This window comes from Heterodontus francisci, chromosome 30 (assembly GCF_036365525.1).
Source record: "Heterodontus francisci isolate sHetFra1 chromosome 30, sHetFra1.hap1, whole genome shotgun sequence".
Classification (NCBI taxonomy): domain Eukaryota; kingdom Metazoa; phylum Chordata; class Chondrichthyes; order Heterodontiformes; family Heterodontidae; genus Heterodontus; species Heterodontus francisci.
The window spans coordinates 8,156,333-8,179,125 of record NC_090400.1 but is presented as its reverse complement, the minus strand read 5'-3'; the positions used below and the strand labels follow the sequence as shown (position 1 = coordinate 8,179,125).

At 44.4% G+C, this 22,793-nt stretch overlaps 1 protein-coding gene across 2 annotated transcripts in view; it reads left to right on the top strand.

Annotated features, from left to right (window-relative positions):
• The window catches only part of atp2a3 (ATPase sarcoplasmic/endoplasmic reticulum Ca2+ transporting 3), a 263,331-nt gene that overhangs the window by 35,895 nt on the left and 204,643 nt on the right, over positions 1-22,793 (top strand). For both annotated transcript variants that reach the window (XM_068010067.1, XM_068010066.1), the window contains exons 2-3: positions 5,768-5,785; positions 8,808-8,890. In XM_068010067.1, coding sequence (XP_067866168.1) covers positions 5,768-5,785; positions 8,808-8,890 — 101 coding nt within the window. The remainder of the gene's footprint in view (positions 1-5,767; positions 5,786-8,807; positions 8,891-22,793) is intronic.

The following is a 22,793-nucleotide window of genomic DNA, read 5'->3' as shown; positions in this document are numbered from 1 at the left end:
GATGCCCCCAATGGTTGGATAGTCCATCCCAAGGCATTTCATAGCAGTGTAATCAGCAAAAATTGACATTGAAGCAAAGATGGAGACATTAGGACAGGTCAAGCTTGGTCAAAGAGGTAAAGTTTTAAGGAACATCTAAACACTGAGCGAGAGAAGCAGAGAGGTTTAGGGAGGGAATTCCAGAGGATAGGGAAACCGGAGGTATGGTTGCCATTGGTGGTGTGAAGAAAGGACAGGGGATGCACAAGAGGCCAGGTATGTGTATATCCAAACCTCTTCTGCAAAGAATCAACAGTAAATGTTCCTTCAATCAATAGAAGTAAAGGAAAATAAACGCTCAGTGCAACAAGCCAAAGTTAAGTTTTTGAAATAAAAATGGCTGAGGTTGGCATTTATCGGAATGTTTGAGCTTGTATACAGCACTGCACAAACACTAAACCAAAGTGCGTAGTGAAACAGGAGATGGGTTCGGTGATAACGGTGGAGTGAGTTCCTGTCAGCAGCTTGCTGCTTTGTGTCGGGTTTTGTTTAGACCACTCCATTGCTGTTCAGCTCGAAACTAAATAATCCTGTGTGCCTGTGATAGAAACTTTCTTGCCTCCATTGGCTTAATTTTCATTTTAAAAAATTAATGTTGCTCACTTGATTTTTAATTAGTATATGAGGAGCCACATATATACCTGGGTCTATTAACGTGTTCTCATACCAGCTTATCAGCTCAATGGCAAGTGCTGGGAACTAGCCATGTCCATGCAGGATATTCAGTCTCTCTGACTCACGTTGTATGCCTGTCATTGTGCTTGACTAGCAATATAGCAGGCAGCCATTTGTACGTACACCTCTGCCCATAGGTTATGGAACGACGTAGCATTTACAACATAGAAACAGGCCATTCAACCTAATTGGATTGTCGGTGTTTATGCTCCACATGACTCCACCTGCCTTATTTGATCTCATCAACATATCCTTCTTATTCCCTTCTCCTTCATACTCTTTTAACTTCCCCTTAAATGCATGTAGGCTATTCGCCTCAATACTCCTTGTGGTAGTGAGTTCCATATTCTCCCCACTCTCTGGGTACAGATATTTCTCCCGAATTCTGGGATCTTGGATTTACACCTCTGTGCCTTGGGTTGGTGCTCAACACTTGTGTCCAGGATTGCTAATTGGTCAGGGGTTTTATACGTCCCTTTTATTCAGGTAGCATTGCAAGGTAGTTCACAGTAAAGCCTGGCTCAGGTATAAAATTAAAACACGACCCAAGCCCAAGTCCTTGAATTTTTTTAAATACCCAACCAGACTCGAACCCGACACATGTATTTGGGTTTGGTCGGGTAGCCAGGCTTTAGATCAGTGATCGAGTACATGTGCCAGTTGTTGATGTACCCGTGTTCAATTAACATCATAAAGTTTAAACAAAACAACAAACACTAATTTCAAACAGGCGAAGGCATCGCGACCCTGAGCACTCGCGGAAAATAAAGTATCCACTTCAGGAAATCACGCAATGTAACAAACAAGCTTCTGGACTGTATCAAGTTCCGATGTCATCAACAACAAAAAATCTCCATGGAGAACTCAGGTTGGGAAGTTTAATCTCCCTATTTCCAGATAATTTTAAATCCTTGGGCCAAGTATAGAATAAAGCAAGAGCTCAGTTGATGCTTCTGTACTTACCGCAGTTACTGGTATCTTCTCCTGGACTTGATAGATTTCAGAGTGTAAGGGGTTGGGTTAATTTCACTCGGGTGCTTTATGTCAGAACCTGTAGCTGTTTCTTTCCCCTCCTTTCCCCCGCGCACCCCCGCCACCCCCCCCCCCCCCCCCCCCCCCACCACTCTTCTCACTTCTGATTTCTGTTTGTCCTGATCTCTGTCCACGTCCAGCCCGACCCGACCCGAGCCCGAATTTTGGACCCGGAAGAGAGACCCGACCCGACCCGAACCCGACACATGGTGTCGGGTCTGGTCTGATTTGGGTTGGGTAGCCACGCTTTAATTCACAGTGCTGTTGAGGTAGATGTTTGGTGCCTTGCTTTTTTTATTTGTTCGTGGGATAAAGTCATCGCTTCAAGCTAACATTTATTGCCCATCTCCAATTGCCCTTGAGAAGGTGGTGGTGAGCCGCCGCCTTGAACTACTACAGTCCATATGGTGTAGGTACACCCACAATGCTGTTAGGAAGGGAGTTCCTGGATTTTGACCCAGCGACAGTGAAGGAACGACGATACAGTTCCAAGTTAGGATGGTGTGTGGCTTGGAGGGGAACTTGCAGGTGGTGATGTTCCCATGCATCTGCTGCTCTTGTTCTTCTAGATGGTAGAGGTCACGGGTTTGGAAGGTACTTTCAAAAAAGTCTTGTCAGGTTGCTGCAGTGCATCTTGTAGATGGTACACACTGCTGCCACTGTGTGCCGATGGTGGAGGGAGTGAATGTTCAGTGTGGTGGATGGGGTGCCAATCAAGTGGGCTGCTTTGTTCTGAATGGTGTTGAGCTTCTTGAGTGTTGCTGGAATTGCACTCCTCCAGGAAAGTGGAGAGTATTCCATCACACTCTTAACTTATGACTTGTAAATGGTGGACAGGCTTTGGGAAGTCAGGAGCTGAGCTACTCACTGCAAAATTCCCAGCCTCCGACCTGCTCTTGTGGCCACAGTATCACAGTATTTAGTGCTGGTTCAGTTCAGTTTCTGGTCAATGGTAACCCCCAGGATGTTGATGGGTGGGGGATTCAGCGATGTAATACCATTGAATGTCAAGGTTGGCGAGTGGTTAGATTCTCTCTTGTTGGAGATGGACTTTGCTGGCGCTCTTAGTCATAGAGTCATAGAGCACATAGAGCATATACAGCACAGAAACAGGCCCTTCAGCCTACCGTGTCTATGCTATGGCGTTTCAAGTGCTCATCTAAATACTTCTTAAATGTTGTTCCTGCCTCTACCACCCCTTCAGGCAGTGCGTTCCAGATTCCAACCACCCTCTGGGTGAAAATTGTTTTCCTCAGATCCCCTCGAAACCTCCTGCCCCTTACCTTAAATCTATGCCCCCTGGTTATTGACCTCTCCACTAAGGGAAAAAGTTTCTTCCTATCTACCCTATCTATGCTCCTCATAATTTTATATACCTCAATCAGGTCCCCCCTCAGCTTTCTCTGCTCTAAGGAAAACAACCCTAGCCTATCCAGTCTCTCTTCATAGCTGAAATGCTCCAGCCCAGGCAACATCCTGGTGTATCTCCTCTGCACTCTCTCTAGTTCAATCACATCCTTCCAATAGTGCGGTAACCAGAACTGTACACAGTACTCCAGCTGTGGCCTAACTAGAGTTTTATACAGCATGTGTGATGTGAATGTTACTTGCTATTTATCAACCCAAGCCTGAATGTTGTCCGGGTCTTGCTGCATGCAGGCATGGGCTGCTTCATTATCTACAGAGTTGCGAATGGTACTGAACACTGCAATCATCAGTGAACATCCTCAATTCTGACTTTATGGAGGGAAGGTTATTGCTGAAGCAGCTGAAGATGGTTGGGCCGAGGACATATGTCTAAGCATCACTGCTTTGTGAGTGGAATGTAGTATGTGCTGAATAGGAATTACTTTAGAGGTTTTGTCGATGTTTTTCCATTGTTTTTAAATGGTGAGTCGGTTTTGTAAACAGTCATCACCACAGACAGGTAAATTAGAGCCTAATGAGGTGGATTTGGTCCTAACATCGAGGTAGGTGCTCAGCAAACCCTTTACAAGATAACAAGAGTTTGCTTGTCACTCTTCCATACAGAAAAACTGTCTCTTTTATTCACATTCTTACTCCTGTACATAGCCAGGACACGCAGGATTGATCAAACTATACAATTCTTTTTAAGTTATTACATTTTCTAAATACACCCATGTGTGCAGATGTTTACTTGCAATAAATGCTCCTGAGGGGAAGGCCTGTGGGGTTGGATGCTCCCGAGGGGAGACACTAGCCTTTGATGTTCAGTTGATGTATTGCGTAGGCTTCTTGCATTTCTTATAAAGCAGTCCAAGTATTCATTCGTTGAATTGCAACTCCCAACTGTTTATCCGTCATGTGTTGCACAATTTTCAGCACACTAAAGCAGAGCCCACGTAAGTCTTACTGCACCGGACCTGAGAGATAGTCCTGTCAGTCGTTCGGTCTAAACTTTCTCACTTGTTTATCCAATTACATCAATCAGTTTGAAGCATGTTTACATTGTCCTTGAATGTTTAGTGAAATAGGAAGCATTTAAATTAATGAATATTGAAACAAATTCCCATCTTCAGTGACTGTTATTCTCATCCTGGACATATTCCTCAATTAGCCTTTGAGGAGCTGCATTGCAGAACCAAACACTGTCTTTAACTGAGAAAGACCTGTCCCATTCCACACTCAACCAAGTAGACTTCCAGAGGTCTGCGCAATTTTGTTCTTTCAAAATAAACTCAAATATGTGCGGAATGAGTCGGAAATCAGCCAGGCAGCTGAATTGTGCTTGCACAGTGACTTTGTATTCACGAGCATATGAAAGAGACGGGTAGGAAAAGACCATCAGGTCCCTTGAACCTGCCCCACACGGTCGTAATGTCTGCAGTATCGTGAGAGACAGACAAAACAGATGAAAACCCCAGGGCAAAAACAAATTTGGGAAATTCCTCCACAGTTCATTTAAGTGATAGAAAACTAGTCCAGGGAACCTCATTGTCCAGGCTTGCAGTACCTGGTATTTCATACAAATTGTATAAGACCTAACCTCTGGCCCAGCCAGGAAGTGGTCCAGCTCTTTTCAAGATGTTCAGAGAGTCAGCACTCACTACAAGCTGGCAACTTTTTCGAGAGGTTTACCGTCCTCTGGGGAAAGAACCTTTTGGTATCTAACCCTGCCCTTGTGTAACTTGTTCACATGACTCCTGATTCTGTTGCTTCACTGTGCATTAAAATGGCACTTTCTTCAAAAAAAATGTTGTTTTAAGATCGAGTGTCGTAAGGTGCCTAAATCTTAAGTGTCCACTGTGGTTCAGTTGGTAGCAGTTTCACCTCTGTGGCAGAAGTTTGTGGGTTTACTTCCCACTCCAGATACTGAAGCACAAAATCTTGGCTGACAATTCCAGTGGTGTATTGAGGGCGTGCTGCACTGTTGGAGGTTCCATTTTTGGATGACAGGTTAAACTGAGGCCCCCTGTCTGCTCTCTCAGGTGGATGTAAAAGACCCCATAGCACTATATTGAAGGGCAAAATTTCCCCTGTGGTGTCCTGCCCAATATTTATCCTTCAATCAATATCACTAACACAGATTATCTGGTCGCTATCAGATTCCTGTTTGTGGGAGCTTACTGTATGCAAATTGGCTGAAACTGAACGGAGATCCTAGTGCCGTTTTACAGTAGCCTGGTTTAGATTCTGTTTAAAATAGAGGGTGCTGGGGAAATGTATTTAAAAGACTAGCTTTGGTTCACACAATTATATAAATTTTCAATAGGAGCAGTGGGTACTGATCAAGTGAAGGTGCCTCAACCACCTTTAGACTTTAACATAATTCGGTCACTAACTTGTTTAACTTATACCAAATATGGAGGTTGCCTGTCTATTATTGGTCACAGTTCTCCACTTTCAGGAGTGAACATCAGAGAACTAGATGGTTTGGAAAGCCCTGAGAGGCTCTGAGATTCACCATTGTAAACTTGAGCTCTTTCCTCAGTTACCAGCTGTTTACTGATTCACTAATTTATTCTTTTTCTCCTTCTTTTCCATGATCCATCTGAACCAGAATTGCCAGCGGAAGAAGGTAAATATTGACTTTCCCATTTGTATTTTGAATTACTCAAATCAAATTGCTTGTAAAGACCGTTGGTTTGTATCGGGCAGTTAATCCGCTTTGGAGTGCTGCTCATGAATCATGCTCTCAGGAATAGATGAATATTAACAAATTATTTTGGACAGACAGTGTAGGATTTCACAAGTATGAGCATTGTTAAAGAGGAGACAGAATTGATAATTAACATTTCCCTTCCCAGGGCCATCTATAGTACAGATTCCATGCTCAGCTTCAGCTTTATATCCCACATCTGATCCATTATCAAAGCATTTTTCAAGTTTGAACCTTCCGTCGCCCTCACTCCTGATCTTTACCAAGCCCTGAATCGAGCCCCCGTCACCATTGATGCTCGGATCAGGGCCCCCTCCCCCTCCTCATTACCAAACCCAGAATTCACCTCTTTATAACTTGGATTTCTTTAAGGTTTTTTTTATTAGTCTGCCTGCTTTCATCCTCCACAAACTACATCTGATCCAGGACACCGCTGCTTGTATTCTGACCCCACAAGTGCCTTTGTCCCCAACCTCCTTCAGATTCTTTGGCTCCTTGTGCCCCCAATGAGTTGACTTCCAAGCTTCTTGTCTTCCTCTTCATGTCTCCGTGATTTTATCTCATGCTACCCCTGTGATGCATGACCCTACATGACTCTCCCTTCCTCTGACACAGACTTAATCCTCCCTCCAACATTGGGAGTCACTCCTTCAGCGATTATGCTCCAGCCTTTTTGGACCTCCTGTTTAAAACCCTCACCTGGCTGCTCCCTCAACTGCTTTCAAAACCTCTTGAGGCGCCTTTCCTGTTGACCATTTTTTTTGTCCTCATCACCCTCTTTCTGTCTTGCACTTGGTGACCATCACCCTGCAAAGCACTATGGGATACCTCATTGTCCGAGCAGAGAGTAATAGAAAACTCTCTCGTCATTGGGACCAAACTGTTTGAACTGTGTTCTATCTCGTCACATTTTGCTGAAGATTAGTCCTGACTGTCTCATTGTAGCTTGTAGGAAGGTCTTTGAGGTAGGTGGGTCAAGGAGTGATATCAGCAGAATGGACTTCTCTTAACAAGGTAATCGCCTCTGTTCTATTAATTTAAAAGATAGCACTGAGGTGAAATGGCTAACAAGGCATTTTTTGCAGTTCCCGAGTTGAGTTAGTTTGGGGACCTCTACCTCTCTAAATCTTTGGAAAATGTACAATAAAATGAGTCTCCTATTCCAATTGTAAGTTGATTGTTGCTGGAGTAATCTCCCTGTGGAGGTTGCCCTAGGAGGGTTGGAAATGACTGAATCCTGTGGTAAGATGATGAAGAATTCCTGTCATGGGTGTGTTTAGGGGAGTCATGGGTGAAGGTTCGATGGGCCAGCATGGTTTTAGAATGTAGCACAGCCATATCTGAGTGAGTAACACATTGCCTACACAGCCTGAATAGTTCAATAGGCTGCACACAACCATGATTTAACTGGGTTGGGTTTCTGCTCTTCAGGAACTGTGAACCTGCAGATGATTAAACTGCGGATGGAGCCAAGTTCTGACATGTACCGACTAGTTCTTTCTAATGTGTTTGTACTGCGATCTACAGCTGTAACCAGCATAATCGCAAACAGAAGAAAATTCAAATTTTATTTGATTTTTTTCTTGGGATGTGGATGTCACTGGCAAGGCCAGCATTGGTTGCCCATCCGTTGTTCCCCATGAGAAGACGGTGGTGGGCCACTTACTGAACCGCTGTAGTCTGTGTAATGGTGGTGTTCCAACATTGCTGTTGGGAATTCCAGGAATTTGAAAAGGAGAAGTGACTCAACTACTCCTAATTCTCTGTCAGGACTGCCATTTGGACCAAGGCCAGTGTGAGAGAGCTGCATGCTTCCAGACCCTGCCACTTGTTTCCACGGCAACATGGGATGGAGAGAGAGATGCAATAGGCGCCTGCTCGCTCCCCTCACTGTACCTGAAGCTAGCTGGTTGGCACTTGCTGCCAGGACCTGCCAGACTTAGAAGGAACAGTGGTGGTGGTGGGTTGGCAGAGGGGGAGGTGAGGGAGAGGAGGAGGCAGAACCTTTTTAAAAGTGTCCTTTGGTGAGATAAAAACAACCAACTCCAAATGGGGCTACACTGAATAATTTAAACTTAAAAGGGAGGAACATCGATTGTCAACCTGAGCTTTTTACTTCTTTGTGCATATTTAGCCTCTAGCCTTATGTCGGTGATGAGGTTGTTAATAATTTAAGAACCAGGTAAAAATGTAGATGGAGCTTTACTGTAGGTAGTGCATTCAGAACAAGCACAGCATAACAAACCCTGAACGTGAATCAATCTATCCATTCCTCTATTTGTTCAGTATTTGACCTCAGTGCCCAGGAGAGGAGATGAGAAAACTCGAGTCATGTAGACATTGCAAAATCTGCTACAGTTATCAGATTGACAAACTCTGACACCTATTTTGTCCAAAACACTTTTATTTTAAACCAATCTGCTTTTCCTGATTTACCACCCCCCACCCCCCCCAACCCGCCAACTTCTCTCCGAATGGCACTGAACCTTTGCTGGCCTTACTGCATCTCACTCAAGCGGCCATGGTTATTCTTGTGTGAATTGTGACCGTGAATGTTTGCAGACTGTTGAACGATGTGAGGCACCACTTGCTCCTTTCGTGACCTGCACTTCACCCACAAGCCCTTCCAGCAGAGGTTGCTGGATGGCCATTTAAGAGGAGAGAGGCCTTGCCAATAGAAGTAATGTATTTATTTCCCCAAATGAATATTGACTGACTCGGTACATTCTAATGATCTTCCCGACGACCATTTCCTTCAGGGTTGCTGGGTTTGATTTTTTTAATCTGCCTTTTTACCCATTGGATAATAGGACCTGTTTTTTTGGATGCCTGTTAGTTTTCATTATTTGAAGCAAACCATATTTTTATTTTAAACATTCCAACAGTGAGTCTGTCTGTCTGTGTCTGCCACTATAAATTATGATGCCTGTGTATTTTCTAGGGAAGTCCCTGTGGGAACTTGTGCTTGAGCAGTTTGAAGAGCTCCTGGTGCGGATCCTCCTGCTGGCTGCCTGCGTCTCATTTGTAAGTAATCCTCTCATCTGTTGTGCTAAGCTGTTGAGTTTGTGGCCTGTTGAGATTCCCTTCGAATGCAGTCACTACATGTCCACAGATACTTCTGTTCCCCACAGTCAGTTTTGGTGTGATTCCGGGCTCTTTTCTCACTTGCCACCTATTTCTGTTTTATAGGCCACTTGGTTGTTGATCCAACTGTAAGCATGAGGTTGGGTTCCACCCAACCCCACTCCTCAATTGTCACTTCTGGCACATAAGGCTGTTGCTCCATTTTGCAACAAGCTGCCTGACATCTTGTCATGATTCAGTTGAAATTTCTTTTGACTCCGTGTTGAAAAAGCCACTCAGGTTCTCTGCTTGCACAGGCCCCAACACTCCTGAGTCTTTGAACTGATTTCGATTCTGAACTCAATCCTAGAATGTACTGCCTGAAAGGGAGATTGAAGCAACTTCAATAGTAACTTTCAAGAAGGAATTGGATAGATACTTGAATGGGGGAAAAGAATTACAGGGCCATTGGCACAGAGCAGGGGAATGGGACTTATTGGAAATCCCTTTCAAAGAGTTAGTATAGGCACGATAGACCAAATGGCCTCCTAGTACTGTATATTTCTATGATCCTTCCTAGCTGGCTTCCCAGACTGTTTTTATTTTGAAATCCTGTGCCTCTTGCTGGCCTGTTTGTTCTGAGATGAGCTTCTTAATCCCACACTTGGTCAAGTTATCAAGAACCCCCAGAACACTGCCGGGCTGGTACTGGTGAAACGATTGATTTATTTTATATGAAGCTTGCTAATCTGCTTAAGGATTGAATGCCCTCTTTGTGGTCCTTCCTGACTTGGTCTTTTTCAACTTTCAGCTCAATCTCCATAGTCCATTCCCTCTGTCCCTTTCATCTATTGCCGAAGTCTCTGCCAAACTCTACTGCCTCCCTGTTCTCCAGTGGCTGGAATTCAGGATATTTTCCCTAAACAAGAGGTGGGGGTGGTGAGGGATCAAGCTTGGGTAGATATATCAAATCAAGGGGTAGAGTCAAGGCAGGAGAGCAGAATAGTAATATGGGGAATGAAGGTCAGAGAATGGCAGAAAAGGACAGAGAGAAAAAACCTAAGAACATACCAACAGTCAAGACTAGATCTTACAAAGATAACAAAAAGACAAAACTAAAGGCTCTGTATCTGAATGCACGTAGCATTCATAACAAAGTTGACGAGCTGATACCACACATTGAAGTAAATAAATATGATCTGCTAGCCATTACAGAGACGAGGCTGCAGGATGTTCATATGTTCATATGACAAGGATTGGGTCCTGAATATTGAGGGATATATGACATTCAAGAAGAATAGGAAGCTGGGTAAAGGTGGAGGGGTAGCAAAAAGCTACCAGGGTCCGGAGTGTCACTGAACGGCTGCAGGGCATCCTGAAGGGGGAGGGTGATCAGGCAGAGGTCATGGTACATGTTGGTACCAATGACATAGGTAGAAAGAGGGATGAGGTCTTGCATCAAGAATTCAGGGAGTTAGGCTGTAGACTAAAAAGCAGGACCTCTCGGGTTGCAATCTCTGGATTACTCCCAGTGCCACATGCTAGCGAGTATAGAAATAGGAGAACAGCACAGATGAATGCGTGGCTTAAGAGTTGGTGTAGGAGGGAGGGTTTTTAGATTCCTGGACCACTAGGACCGTTTCTGGGGAAGGTGGGACCTGTACAAGTGGGACAGTCTACATCTGAACCAGAGGGGGACTAACATCCTTGCTGGCGGGTTTGCTACTGCTGTTGGGAGGAGTTTAAACTAATTTGGCGGGGGGGGGGGGTGTGGTGGGGGGTGGTCGCAGACTCCTAGCAGAATAGGGACACAGCTAAACACAGGAAAGCAAACAAGTCAGAGGGAATACAGTGGAAGTAAGTTTCAAGGGAGTAAGACCAGGATGGATGGCCTCTACTTTAATGCCAGGAGTATTACAGGTAAAACGGATGAGTTAAGGGCAATGATTGACACGTGGAATTGTGATATAGTAGCCATCACGGAGACATGGTTGAGGGAGGGGCAGGATTGGCAGCTCAATATCCCGGGATATAGAATCTTCAGGCGAGACAGAGGAGAGGGTAAAAGAGGAGGGGGCATTGCAATATTAGTTAAGGAGTCAGTTACTGCAGTAAGGAGAGATGATATCTTGGAGGGGGCATCAAATGAAGCTTTATGGGTAGAGTTTAGGAATAAAAAAGGGACAGCCACATTGCTAGGTGTTTATTATAGACCCCCAGATAGTCAGCGGGAAATTGAGGAGCAAATATGTGCGCAATTTGCAGAGGTGTGTAAAAATAATAATCGGGTAATTATATTAGGTGATTTCAACTTTCCCAACATTAATTGGGATAGTCATCGTGTTAAGGGCTTAAATGGAGTGGAGTTCTTAAAATGTATACAGGAGAACTTTTTAGCTCAATATGTAGAGGATCCAACAAGGGAGGGTGCAGTGCTGGACCTAATTCTGGGGAATGAAGCCGGACAGGTGGTTGATGTGTTGGTGGGAAGCATTTTGGTGACAGCGACCACAACATGGTAACATTTAAGCTTTTTATGGAGAAAGAAAGAGACAAGTTGCAAAAAAAGGTTTTGGATCTGGCCAAGGTAGACTGGAAAGAGTTACTTGTCGGGAAATCTACAGAAGAGCAGTGGGGGGCATTCAAAAAGGAAATGGGGAGGGTACAGGCCCAACATGTTCCCTCTAGGGTAATAGGTAGGAGCAACAAGCCCAGAGAACCATGAATGACCAGAAACATTCAGGGTACGATGAGAAGGAAAAGAGAGGCTTTTAGCAAACACAAGGATAGCAAATTAACGGAAGCATTAGTGGAGTACAGAAAGTGTAGGATGGAGCTTAAGAAAGCAATTAGGAGAGCAAAGAGGGGATATGAGAAAGCTCTGGCTGGTAAAAGTAGGGAAAATCCCAAGATATTCTATAAGTATATCAATGGGAAGAGGATAACCATGGAAAGAGTAGGACCCATTTGGGACCAAGGGGGAAATCTGTGGGTGGAGCCAGAGGACATTGGTAGGGTGTTGAACGAATACTTCACATCTGTCTTCACCCAAGAGAATGAGGATGTAGATATGGAACTCAGAGAGAGGGACTGTGAGGTTCTTGAGCAAATTGTCATAGGGAGTGACAAGGTATTGGAGGTTTTGGCAGGCTTAAAAGTGGACATATCTCCAGGTCTGGACGATTTGTGTCCCAGGATGCTGTGGGAGGCGAGGGTGGAGATTGCAGGGGTTCTGACCCAAATTTTTAATTCCTCTCTGGCCACAGGGGAGATGCCAGAGGACTGGAGAACAGCTAATGTGGTCCCACTATTTAAGAAAGGTTGTAGAGATAAGCCAGGGAACTACAGACCAGTGAGTCTCACGTCAGTGGTAGGGAAACTATTGAAGAAAATTCTGAAGGACAGAATCTGTCTCTACTTGGAGAGGCAAAATTTGATTCGGAATAGTCAGCATGGCTTTGTCAGAGGGAGGTCATGCTGAACAAATTTGATTGAATTTTTTGAGCATGTGACCAGGTGTGTAGATGAAGGTAGTGCAGTTGATGTAGTTTACACAGATTTCAGCAAAGCCTTTGATAAGGTCCCACATGGGAGACTTATCAAGCAAGCAAATGCATATGGGATACAGGGTAACTTGATAAGTTGGATTCAAAATTGGCTTAGCTGTAGGAGACAGAGAGTGATGACAGACAGCTGTTTTAGTGACTGGAAGCCAGTGTCCGGTGGTGTACCACAGGGATCTGTGCTGGGTCCCCTATTGTTTATCACTGAGATAAACGACATAGATGACTATGTGGGGGGATAGGATCAGTAAGTTCGCCGATGACACAAAGATTGGCTGAGTGGTTAACAGTGAGGTTGGGTGTCTTGGGTTACAGGAAGATATAGACGGGATGGTCAAATGGGCAGAAAAGTGGCAGATGGAATTTAACCCTGAAAAGTGTGAGGTGATACACTTTGGAAGGAGTAATGTGACAGGGAAGTATTCAATGAATGGCCTGACACTGGGAAGTTCCGAGGAACAAAGGGACCTTGATGTGTTTGTCCATAGATCTCTGAAGGCAGAAGGGCAGGTTAATAGGGTGGTGAAAAAGGCATATGGGACACTTGCCTTTATCAATCGAGGCATAGATTACAACAGCAAGGAGATCATGTTGGAGTTGTACAGAACTTTGGTAAGGCCTCAGCTGGAGTACTGTGTGCAATTCTGGTCGCCACATTATAGGAAAGATGTGATTGCACTGGAGGGGGTGCAGAGGCGATTCACCAGGATGTTGCCTGGGATGGAATATTTAAGCTGTGAAGAGAGGTTGGATAGGCTTGGGTTGTTTTCGTTGGAGCAGAGAAGACTGAGGGGTGACCTGATCGAGGTGTACAAGATTATGAGGGGCATGGACAGGGTGGATAGGGAACAGCTGTTCCCCTTAGTTGAAGGGTCAGTTACGAGAGGACACAAGTTTAAGGTGAGGGGCAGGAGGTTTAAGGGGGATTTGAGGAAGAACTTTTTTACCCAGAGGTTGGTGACGGCCTAGAATGCACTGCCTGGGAGGGTGGTAGAGGCGGGTTGCCTCACATCCTTTAAAAAGTACCTGGATGAGCACTTGGCACGTCATAACATTCAAGGCTATGGGCCAGGTGCTGGCAAATGGGATTAGGTAGACAGGTCAGGTGTCTTTAATGCATCGGTGCAGACTCGATGGGCCGAAGGGCCTTGTCTGCACTGGATTATTCTGTGATTCAATGTTAATCAAGGATGGCATTGGTGCAATAGTTAGAGATAACCTTGGTTCAGGAGATCAGGATGTAGGATCGGTTTGGGTGGAGATGAGGAATAGTAAGGGAAAGAAGTCACTAATGGGAGTCGTCTACACGCCCCCTAACTGTAATCACAAAGTAGGCTGAAGTATACAAGAAGAAATATTGGGTAAAATAAAAGCAAAATACTGCAGATGCTGGAAATCTGAAATAAAAACAGAAACTGGAAATACTCAGCAGGTGAGGCAGCATCTGTGGAGAGAGAAGCAGAGTTAATGTTTCAAGTCTGTGACCTTTCATCAGAACTGGCAAAGTTGAAAAGGTGAAGGGGGTGGAGGGGGGGATGGTGGAGAAGAGAACAAAAAGGGAGGTGTGTGTTAGGGCAGAGCACAGGGGCGGTTAAATAACAAAGCCAACCTGGGACAAAAGCAAAGAGTGTGTTAATGTTTGTGGTGAAAGACAAAGCATTAGTCCAGAGAGAGTGTTAATAGTGGAATAATGAGAAATATTGGTGCTGCTGATAAAGGGACAGCAATAATCATGGGTGATTTTAATCTACATATATACTGGAAAAATCAGATTGGCAATAGTAGCCTGGGTGAGGAGTTCATAGAATGCTATCGAGATAGATTCTTAGAGTAGCATGTTCTGGAACCAACCAGAGAGCAGGTTATATTAGACTTGGTATTGTGTGAATGTGATGGGATTAATTAATGAACTCAGAGTAAAGGCACCTCCAGGTAGCAGCGACCACAATATGATTGAATTTTACATCCAGTTTAAAAGAGAGAAGAGTGGGTCTAAGTCTCGTATTTTAAACTTTAATAAGGGCAACTATGTGGGCATGAAAGCTGAGCTAGCTGAAGTGAACTGGGTTACTAGGCTAGGAGATAGATCAATAGAGAAGCAGTGGCAGACATTTAAAGGCATATTTCAGAATACTCACAATAAGTATATTCCTACAATAAAGAAAAATTCTAGGGGGAGGACCCACCAACCGTGGTTAACTAATGAATTTAAAGAAAGCATCAAACTTAAGGAAAAAGCACAGAATTGTGCAAAGATGAGTGGCAGATCAGATGATTGGTCAGAATATAAAGAAGGGCAGAGAATGACTAAAAGGTTAATCAGGAGAAAGAAATTAGAGTATGAGAGGAAGCTAGCTAGAAATGTAAAAACAGAAGAATAGCAAGAGTTTCTACAGGTATTTAAAAAGGAAAAGAGTAAGTCGAGTGAATGTTGGTCCTCCTACGGAGTGTGAATGGGGAGTTACTAGTAGATAATAAGGAAATGGCGGATGAAATGAACAAATATTTTGCTTCTTTCTTCACTATAGGGGATACAAAAAACATTCCAGTAATAGCTGTAAATCAGGAGGTGGAAGGAAGAGCGGAACTTGGTGAAATTACAATCACCAGGGAAGTGTACTGAGCAAACTGATGGAGCTGCGGCCTGACAAGTCCCCAGGTCCTGATGGGCTTCATCCTAGGGTCTTAAAAGAGGTGGCTAATGAGGTAGTAGATGCGTTGGTGTTAATTTTTCAAAATTCGCTAGATTCTGGAAAGGTTCCATCAGACTGGAAAGTGGCAAATATAACCCCTCTATTGAAGAAATGGGGGGGTGGTGGGAGGCAGAAAATGGGTAACTATAGGCCAGTTAGCTTGACATCTTTTGTTGGGAAGGTGTTAGAATCGATTATTAAGAAGGCTATAGCTGGGCACTTAGAAAAACTCAAGGTAATCATTTTATTTTACTTTATTTTATTGTAGTTTGTTGCATCATTCATTTTTTTTTACCATGCGCCTACCCACTGGTTTTTTCATGTTTGTGCTTTGGGCCAGGGCTGTTCATTTTTCTGTCAATTAACACCCTCTCTGCACTAACGCTTTGTTGTTCAGCACACCATTAACATACCATTTGCCTTTGCTCCATGACCTTCTGGTCAGTTATTCTCTGTGATCCTCTGTCCTATCAACACCTTGCCTTTTGTTATCTCTTGCCCCACCCCCGCTTTATTTGCTTAAAACCTATTACATTTCGAACATTTGCCAGTTCTGCTGAAAGGTCACTGACCTGAAACATTAACTCTGCTTCTCTCTCCACAGATACTGCCAGACCTGCTGAGTATTTCCAGAATTTTTGTTTTTATTTCAGATTTCCAGCATTTGCAGTATTTTGCTTTTATTATATCAAGGTAATCGGGAATAGTTAGCATGGCTTTGTGAAAAGGAAATCATGTTTAACCAATTTATTGGAGTTCTTTGAAGGAGTAACATACGCTGTGGCTAAAGGGGAGCTCGTTGACGTACTGTACTTGGATTTCCAGAAGGCATTTGACAAGGTGCCACATAAAAGGTGCAAAATAGGAGCTCATGGTGTAGGGGGTAACATAATAGCATAGATAGAAGATTGGTTGGCTGGCAGAAAACAGAGAGTATGCATAAATGGGTCATTTTCTGATTGGCAGGATGTGATGAGTGGAGTCCTGCAGGGGTCTGTGCTGGGGCCTCAACTTTTTTACAATTTATATCAATGACTTAGATGAGGGGAGCGATGGAATGGTTGCTAAATTTACAGATAACACAAAGATAGGTAGGAAAGTATGTTGTGAAGAGGACATATAGAGGTTGCAGACAGATATAGAAAAGTTGAACAAGTGGGCAAAAATCTGGCAGATGGAGTATAATGTGGGAAAATGTGAAGTTGTTCATGTTGGCAGGAAAAATAAAAAAGCACAGAATTACTAAAATGGCGAACAACTGTAGAATTCTGACGTGCAGAGGGATCTAGGTGTTCTAGTGCATAAGTCACAAAAAGTTAGTATGCAGTTACAGCAAGTAATAAGGAAGGCTAATGGAATACTATCCTTTATTACGAGAGGAATAGAAAATAAAAGTAAGGATGTTGCGCTTCAGTTATACAGGGCATTGGTGAGACCACATCTCGAATACTGTGCGCAGTTTATTGAGGGAAGGATGTAAATGCGTTGGAGGAGGTTCAGCGGAGGTTGCCCAGATTGATACCTGGAATGAACAGGTTCTCTTATGAGGAAAGGTTGGACAGACTGGGCTTGTTTTCACTGGAGTTTAGAAGAGTGAGGGGAGACTTGATTGAAGTATATAAGATCCTGAACAGTCTTGACAGGGTGAATGTGGAGAGGATGTTTCCTCTTGTGGGTGAATCCAGAACTAGGTGATACTGTTTTAAAATTAGGGGTCACCCTTTAAGACAGAGATGAGGAGAATTTTTTTTTCTCAGAGGGTTGTGCGACTTTGGAATTCTCTGCCTCAGAAAGTGGTGGGGACATAGAATATTTTTAAGGTGGAGGTAGATAGATTCTTGTTAGGCAAGGAAATCAAAGGTTATCGGGGTCGATGGTAGTGTGGAATTCGAGACACAAACAGATCAGCCATGATCTTGTGGAATGGCGGAGCAGGCTAGAGGGGCCGAATGGCCTAATTCTGCTCCTAGTTCATATGTTCGAATGACTTCAGGTTCGTCAAAGTACCCCCTCCGCCCGATCTAAGTGATACTTCTCTCCGGGCCATATGTAGAAATACATTGAAGTTACAGCATGGAAACAGTCCATTTGGCCCAGTCAGTCCCTGTTGTTTACCCATGACAGGAGCAACCAATTGTCATCAATTTACCCACCATGTTCCTGTATCCCATAAGGAGAAACCTGTAATTAATGTGCGATATTGGTGCTATAGTGAGCTGTAGGTGGTGGATGGTGTTTTATATATTAAGGATGCATCAGCCTAACAGCTGTATTGTTGCAGTGACTGCTGCATTGTCAGAGGTTGTGTGTTTCAGATGAGATGTAAACAAAACAGTGGGATGGTCCGTCACTTACTTTCGGCACATCACAGAATGAGCTGAGGCCCCATCTGCTTACTAAGGTGGATAAAAAAAACCATGGCATTGTTTGAAGAGTTTTCCCGGTTTTTTGGCCAAAATTCCTCTCTTATCTGAAAGAACAATGATCTGATCAATTGTTTGGGAGCTTGCTGTGGATAAATGGAGGGCCTATAAACTACACTAATGGTATTACAAAAACTGATCCTTTGGGTATTTTGAGAGATCCTGAGGATCCAGGCGCTATATAAATGAATCTCTTGCATCTCAGTGTATCCACGGGAAACCGAAGTAGTGGGATGTGACTATCAACCATTTTGATTGATCGCTGATTTGACTTTGTATGCTGAATCCTTGCAAGGTCTCTTTTCACAAAAGGGTTAATGCAGCAAGTCAACTTTAAGTTAAACACAAAGGACATGATCCTAGAAAGGGCTCCTCTGGGGTTATGAGAAATTTTTCCAGAGATTCATGAGAAAGAAGGAACCCTTGTGTGACACACTTGTAGCTGGATGTGAGTTTAATTGTCTGGGTTTTTGTGTTCTCCCTCCTCCCTCATTTCCATTTGTCTTTTGAATGACAGGACTGTAGTCGGAAGCTGCATTTGATGTCATTGTGAAAGTATTAGCCTGGGTAGAGCAGCAGTGCGAAGCAGAGCTCGAACTTCCGAGCAGAGTCAATCTGTGTGTTAGGGTGTCAGAGGAATGAGCAGAACAGAGCATATCCTACAGATGGTTTCAGCTGGTTCTAAAGAGTCTCAAACCTGTAGCTGCCAGGGTGTTCGTACAATAGGAGTGTCCTCCCTTATAGTAGTTGACCCCAGCTCAATGACTTTGATGTCTGAGCAGAGGCTCATTTTGCTGGCTGTGCAATTGAAAACTCGTTTTTGCTTCAATCACTTTTCAATTTGGGTTTCTTGAAGTGGGGAATCTGCCAGTTATTTTTTATTTATTCATGGGATGTGGGCATCGCTGGCTAGGCCAGCATTTATTGCCCATCCCTAATTGCCCTTGAGAAGGTGGTGGTGAGCTGCCTTCTTGACCTGCTGCAGTCCATGTGGGGTAGGTACACCCACAGTGCTGTTAGGAAGAGAGTTCCAGGATTTTGACCCAGCGACAGTGAAGGAACGGCGATATAGTTCCAAGTCAGGATGGTGTGTGACTTGGAGGGGAACTTGCAGGTGGTGGTGTTCCCATGCATTTGCTGCCCTTGTCCTTCTGGTTGGTAGAGGTCACGGGTTTGGAAGGTGTTGTCTAAGGAGCCTTGGTGCGTTGCTGCAGCGCATCGTGTAGATGGTACACACTGCTGCCACTGTGCGTCGGTGGTGGAGGGAGTGAATGTTTGTGGATGGGGTGCCAATCAAGCGGGCTGCTTTGTCCTGGATGGTATCGAGCTTCTTGAGTGTTGTTGGAGCTGCACCCATCCAGGCAAGTGGAGAGTATTCCATCACACTCCTGACTTGTGCCTTGTAGATGATGGACAGGCTTTGGGGAGTCAGGAGGTGAGTTACTCACCGCAGGATTCCTAGCCTCTGACCTGCTCTTGTAGCCATGGTATTTATATGGCTACTCCAGTTCAGTTTCTGGTCAATGGTAGGCCCTAGGATGTTGATTGTGGGGGATTCAGTGATGGTAATGCCATTGAATGTCAAGGGGAGATGGTTAGATTCTCTCTTGTTGGAGATGATCATTGCCTGGCACTTGTGTGGCGCGAATGTTACTTGCCACTTATCAGCCCAAGCCTGGATATTGTCCAAATCTTGCTGCATTTCTACACAGTATCTGAAGAGTTGTGACTGGTGCTGAACATTGCACAATCAGCGAACGTCCCCACTTCTGACCTTATGATTGAAGGAAGGTCATTGATGAAGCAGCTGAAGATGGTTGGGCCTAAGACATTATCCTGAGGAACTCCTGCAGTGATGTCCTGGAGCTGAGATGATTGACCTCCAACAACCACAACCATCTTCCTTTGCACTAGGTATCACTCCAACCAGTGGAGAGTTTTCCCCCGATTCCCATTGACCTCAGTTTTGCTAGGGCTCCTTGATGCCATACTCGGTCAAATGCTGCCTTGATGTCAAGGGCAGTCACTCTCACCTCACTTCTTGAGTTCAGCTCTTTTGTCCATGTTTGAACCAAGGCTGTAATGAGGTCAGGAGCTGAGTGGCCCTGGCGGAACCCAAACTGAGCGTCACTGAGCAGGTTATTGCTAAGCAAGTGCCGCTTGATGGCACTGTTGATGACACAGTTGATGACCCCTTCCATCACTTTACTGATGATTGAGAGTAGGCTGATGGGGAAGTAATTGGCCGGGTTGGACTTGTCCTGCTCTTTGTGTGCAGGACATACCTGGGCAATTTTCCACATTATAGGGTAGATGCCAGTGTTGTAGCTGTGCCGGAACAGTTTGGCTAGGGCCAAGGGCTAACAGGACTGTAAACAGAACCAACTTAAACCTTCTTGGAATTCTGAGAGGGCATGGGAAGATGTGTTCATCGACCACAAAGTGTAGGCCAGAGATAGCTCACTGCTCCCTCCTCCTTGGCATCCTGAGCCAGCACACTCTCTCCCTTCTTTCCCTTGCGCCCTGCCTCCCCGCCTTCTCATGTCATTGAACGCAAATGCTGTAAAACTGGAAACTTCTATGCCAATTCTTTGCTTCACACCCAAAATTCAGTAATAAAAACAAAGTGCTGGAAATACTCAGCAGATCTGACAGCATCTGTGCAGAGAGAAACAGAGTTTTGAGTCGGGTATGACTCAAAAGAAAGGTGGAAATGTGATGGGTTTTATGCCATTGAAAGTGGGAGGGGGAGGAAGAACAAAAGGGAAGGTGTGTGATAGGATATAGGGTGGGAGAGATTAAATGCCAAAGATGTCATGGAATAAAAGGCAAAGGGAGTGGTCATAATTGTAGTAAAAGACAAAGCATTTGTCCAGAGGGAGTGTTATTGGCAGAAATGATGAATAGGTTTGTCCAAAAGCAAAAACATGAAAAACCAGTTTAAGACTGGCATATGCTTTTAAAAAAAAACAATTGAAATGGGGCCATGGTCTGAAATTGTTGAACTCAAATGTTGAGTCCAGAAGGCTGTAAAGTGCCTAATCAGAAAATGAGGTGCTGTTCCTCGAGTAAAAACAGCAAGTGCTGGAAATACTCAGCAGGTCTGGCATCATCTGTGGAGAGAGAAGCAGAGTTAACGTTCAGGTCAGTGACCCTTCATCAGAACTGGCAGAAATGAGAAAGGTAAAAGATTTTAAGCAAGTAAAGCGGGGGTGGGGCAAGAGATAACAAAAGAGAAGGTGTTGATAGGACAAGGTCACAGAATAGCTGATCAGAAGGTCATGGAGCAAAGCCAAACAATATATTAATGATGTGCTGATAGACAATGCATTAGTACAGATAGGGTGTTATTAGACTGAAAACTGAACAGCCACAAGCACAAACATGAAAAAAAACATTGGGTCGGCACAGTAGAAATGAGCTTGCGTTGAGATTCACTGGAATACAGCAGCAGGCTGAGGACTGAAATGTGGGCATGGGATCAAGGTGGTGAATTGAAATGGCAAGCAACCAGAAGTTCGGGGTCATGTTTCTGGACTGAGTGGAGGTGTTCCGCAAAGCGGTCACCCAATCTATGTTTGGTCTCCCAATCTACGTTTGGTCTCCCCAGTGTAGAGGTGTCTGCGTTGTGAGCAGCGAATACAGTATACTAAATTGAAAGAAGTACAAGTAAATCGCTGCTTCACCTGGAAGGAGTGTTTCAGGCCTTGGATAGTGAGGAGAGAGAAGGTAAAAGGGCAGGTATTGCACCTCCTGCGATTGCATGGGAAGGTGCCATGGGAAGGGGACGGTGGAGTGGACCAGGGTGTCACAGAGGGAATGGTCCCTTCAGAATGCTGCCTGGGGAGAGGAAGATGTGTTTGATGATGACATCATGCTGGAGGTGGCGGAAACGGCGGAGGACGATACTTTGGATGTAGAGGCTGGTGGGGTGGAAAGTGAGGACAAAGGGAGGGAGGGAAGGGATGAGAGCAGAAGTGTGGGAAATTGGTCAGACACAGTCAAGGGCTCTGTACTTCTTTCTATTTAGTATATAATTTATAGTACATAATTTATATGTGGTTTATTTTATTTTTATTTTACCCCAAAATCAATTACCAGCTAATTAAGCAATTAATGAATTGGCTGTACTGCACAATAAAAGCTGATGGATTGTACATTGACCATTTATCACCTGTCAACAGCTCAAGCGAACATACGAACATACAAATTAGGAGCAGGAGTAGGCCACTCGGCCCCTTGAGTCTGCTGCACCATTCAACAAGATCATGGCTGAACTGATTACCTCACATTTCCACCTACCCCCGATCACCTTTCACCCACCTGCTTATCAAGAATCTATCTACCTCTTCCTTAAAAATATTCAAAGACTCTGCTTCCACTGCCTTTTGAGGAAGAGAGTTTCAAAGACTCACGACCCTCTGAGAGAGAAAATTTCTCCTCATCTCTGTCTTAAATGGGCGACCCCTTATTTTTAAACAGTGACCCCTGGTTCTAGATTCTCCCACAAGGGGAAACATCCTGTCCACATCCACCCTGTCAAGACCCCTCAGGATCTTATATGTTTCAATCAAGTTGTCTCTTACTCTTCTAAATTCTAGCGGATACAAGCCTAGCCTTTCCTCATAAGATAGCCCACCCACTCTAGGTATCAGTCTAGTAAACCTTCTTTGAACTGCTTCCAACGCATTTACATCCTTCCTTTGTCATCAGCAAATTTAGCAACCATACCTTCGGTCCCTTCATCTAAGTCATTTATATAAATTGTAAAAAGTTGAGACCCCAGCACAGATCCCTGTGGCACACCACTTGTTACATCTTGCCAACCAGAATATGACCCATTTATGCCTACTCTCTATTCCCTGTCAGCCCTTGTTTTCAAATCCCTCCATGGCCTCGCCCCTCGCTATCTCTCTACCCTCCTGCAGTTGTCAGATCTCTGCACTCATCCAATTCTGGCCTCTTGCGTATCCCCGATTTCCTTCACTCTATCATTGGCAGGCATGGCCTTCAATTGTGTAGGGCCTAAACTTTAGAATCCCCCCCCCCGCCCCACCCCCACCCCCACCCCAAGCCTCTCTACATCTCTTGTAAGACATTCCTTCAAACCTATTTCTTTGACCAATCTCTTGGTCACCTGTCTTAATGTCTCTATGGCTGGAATTTTATGGCCCCCAAACGAGTG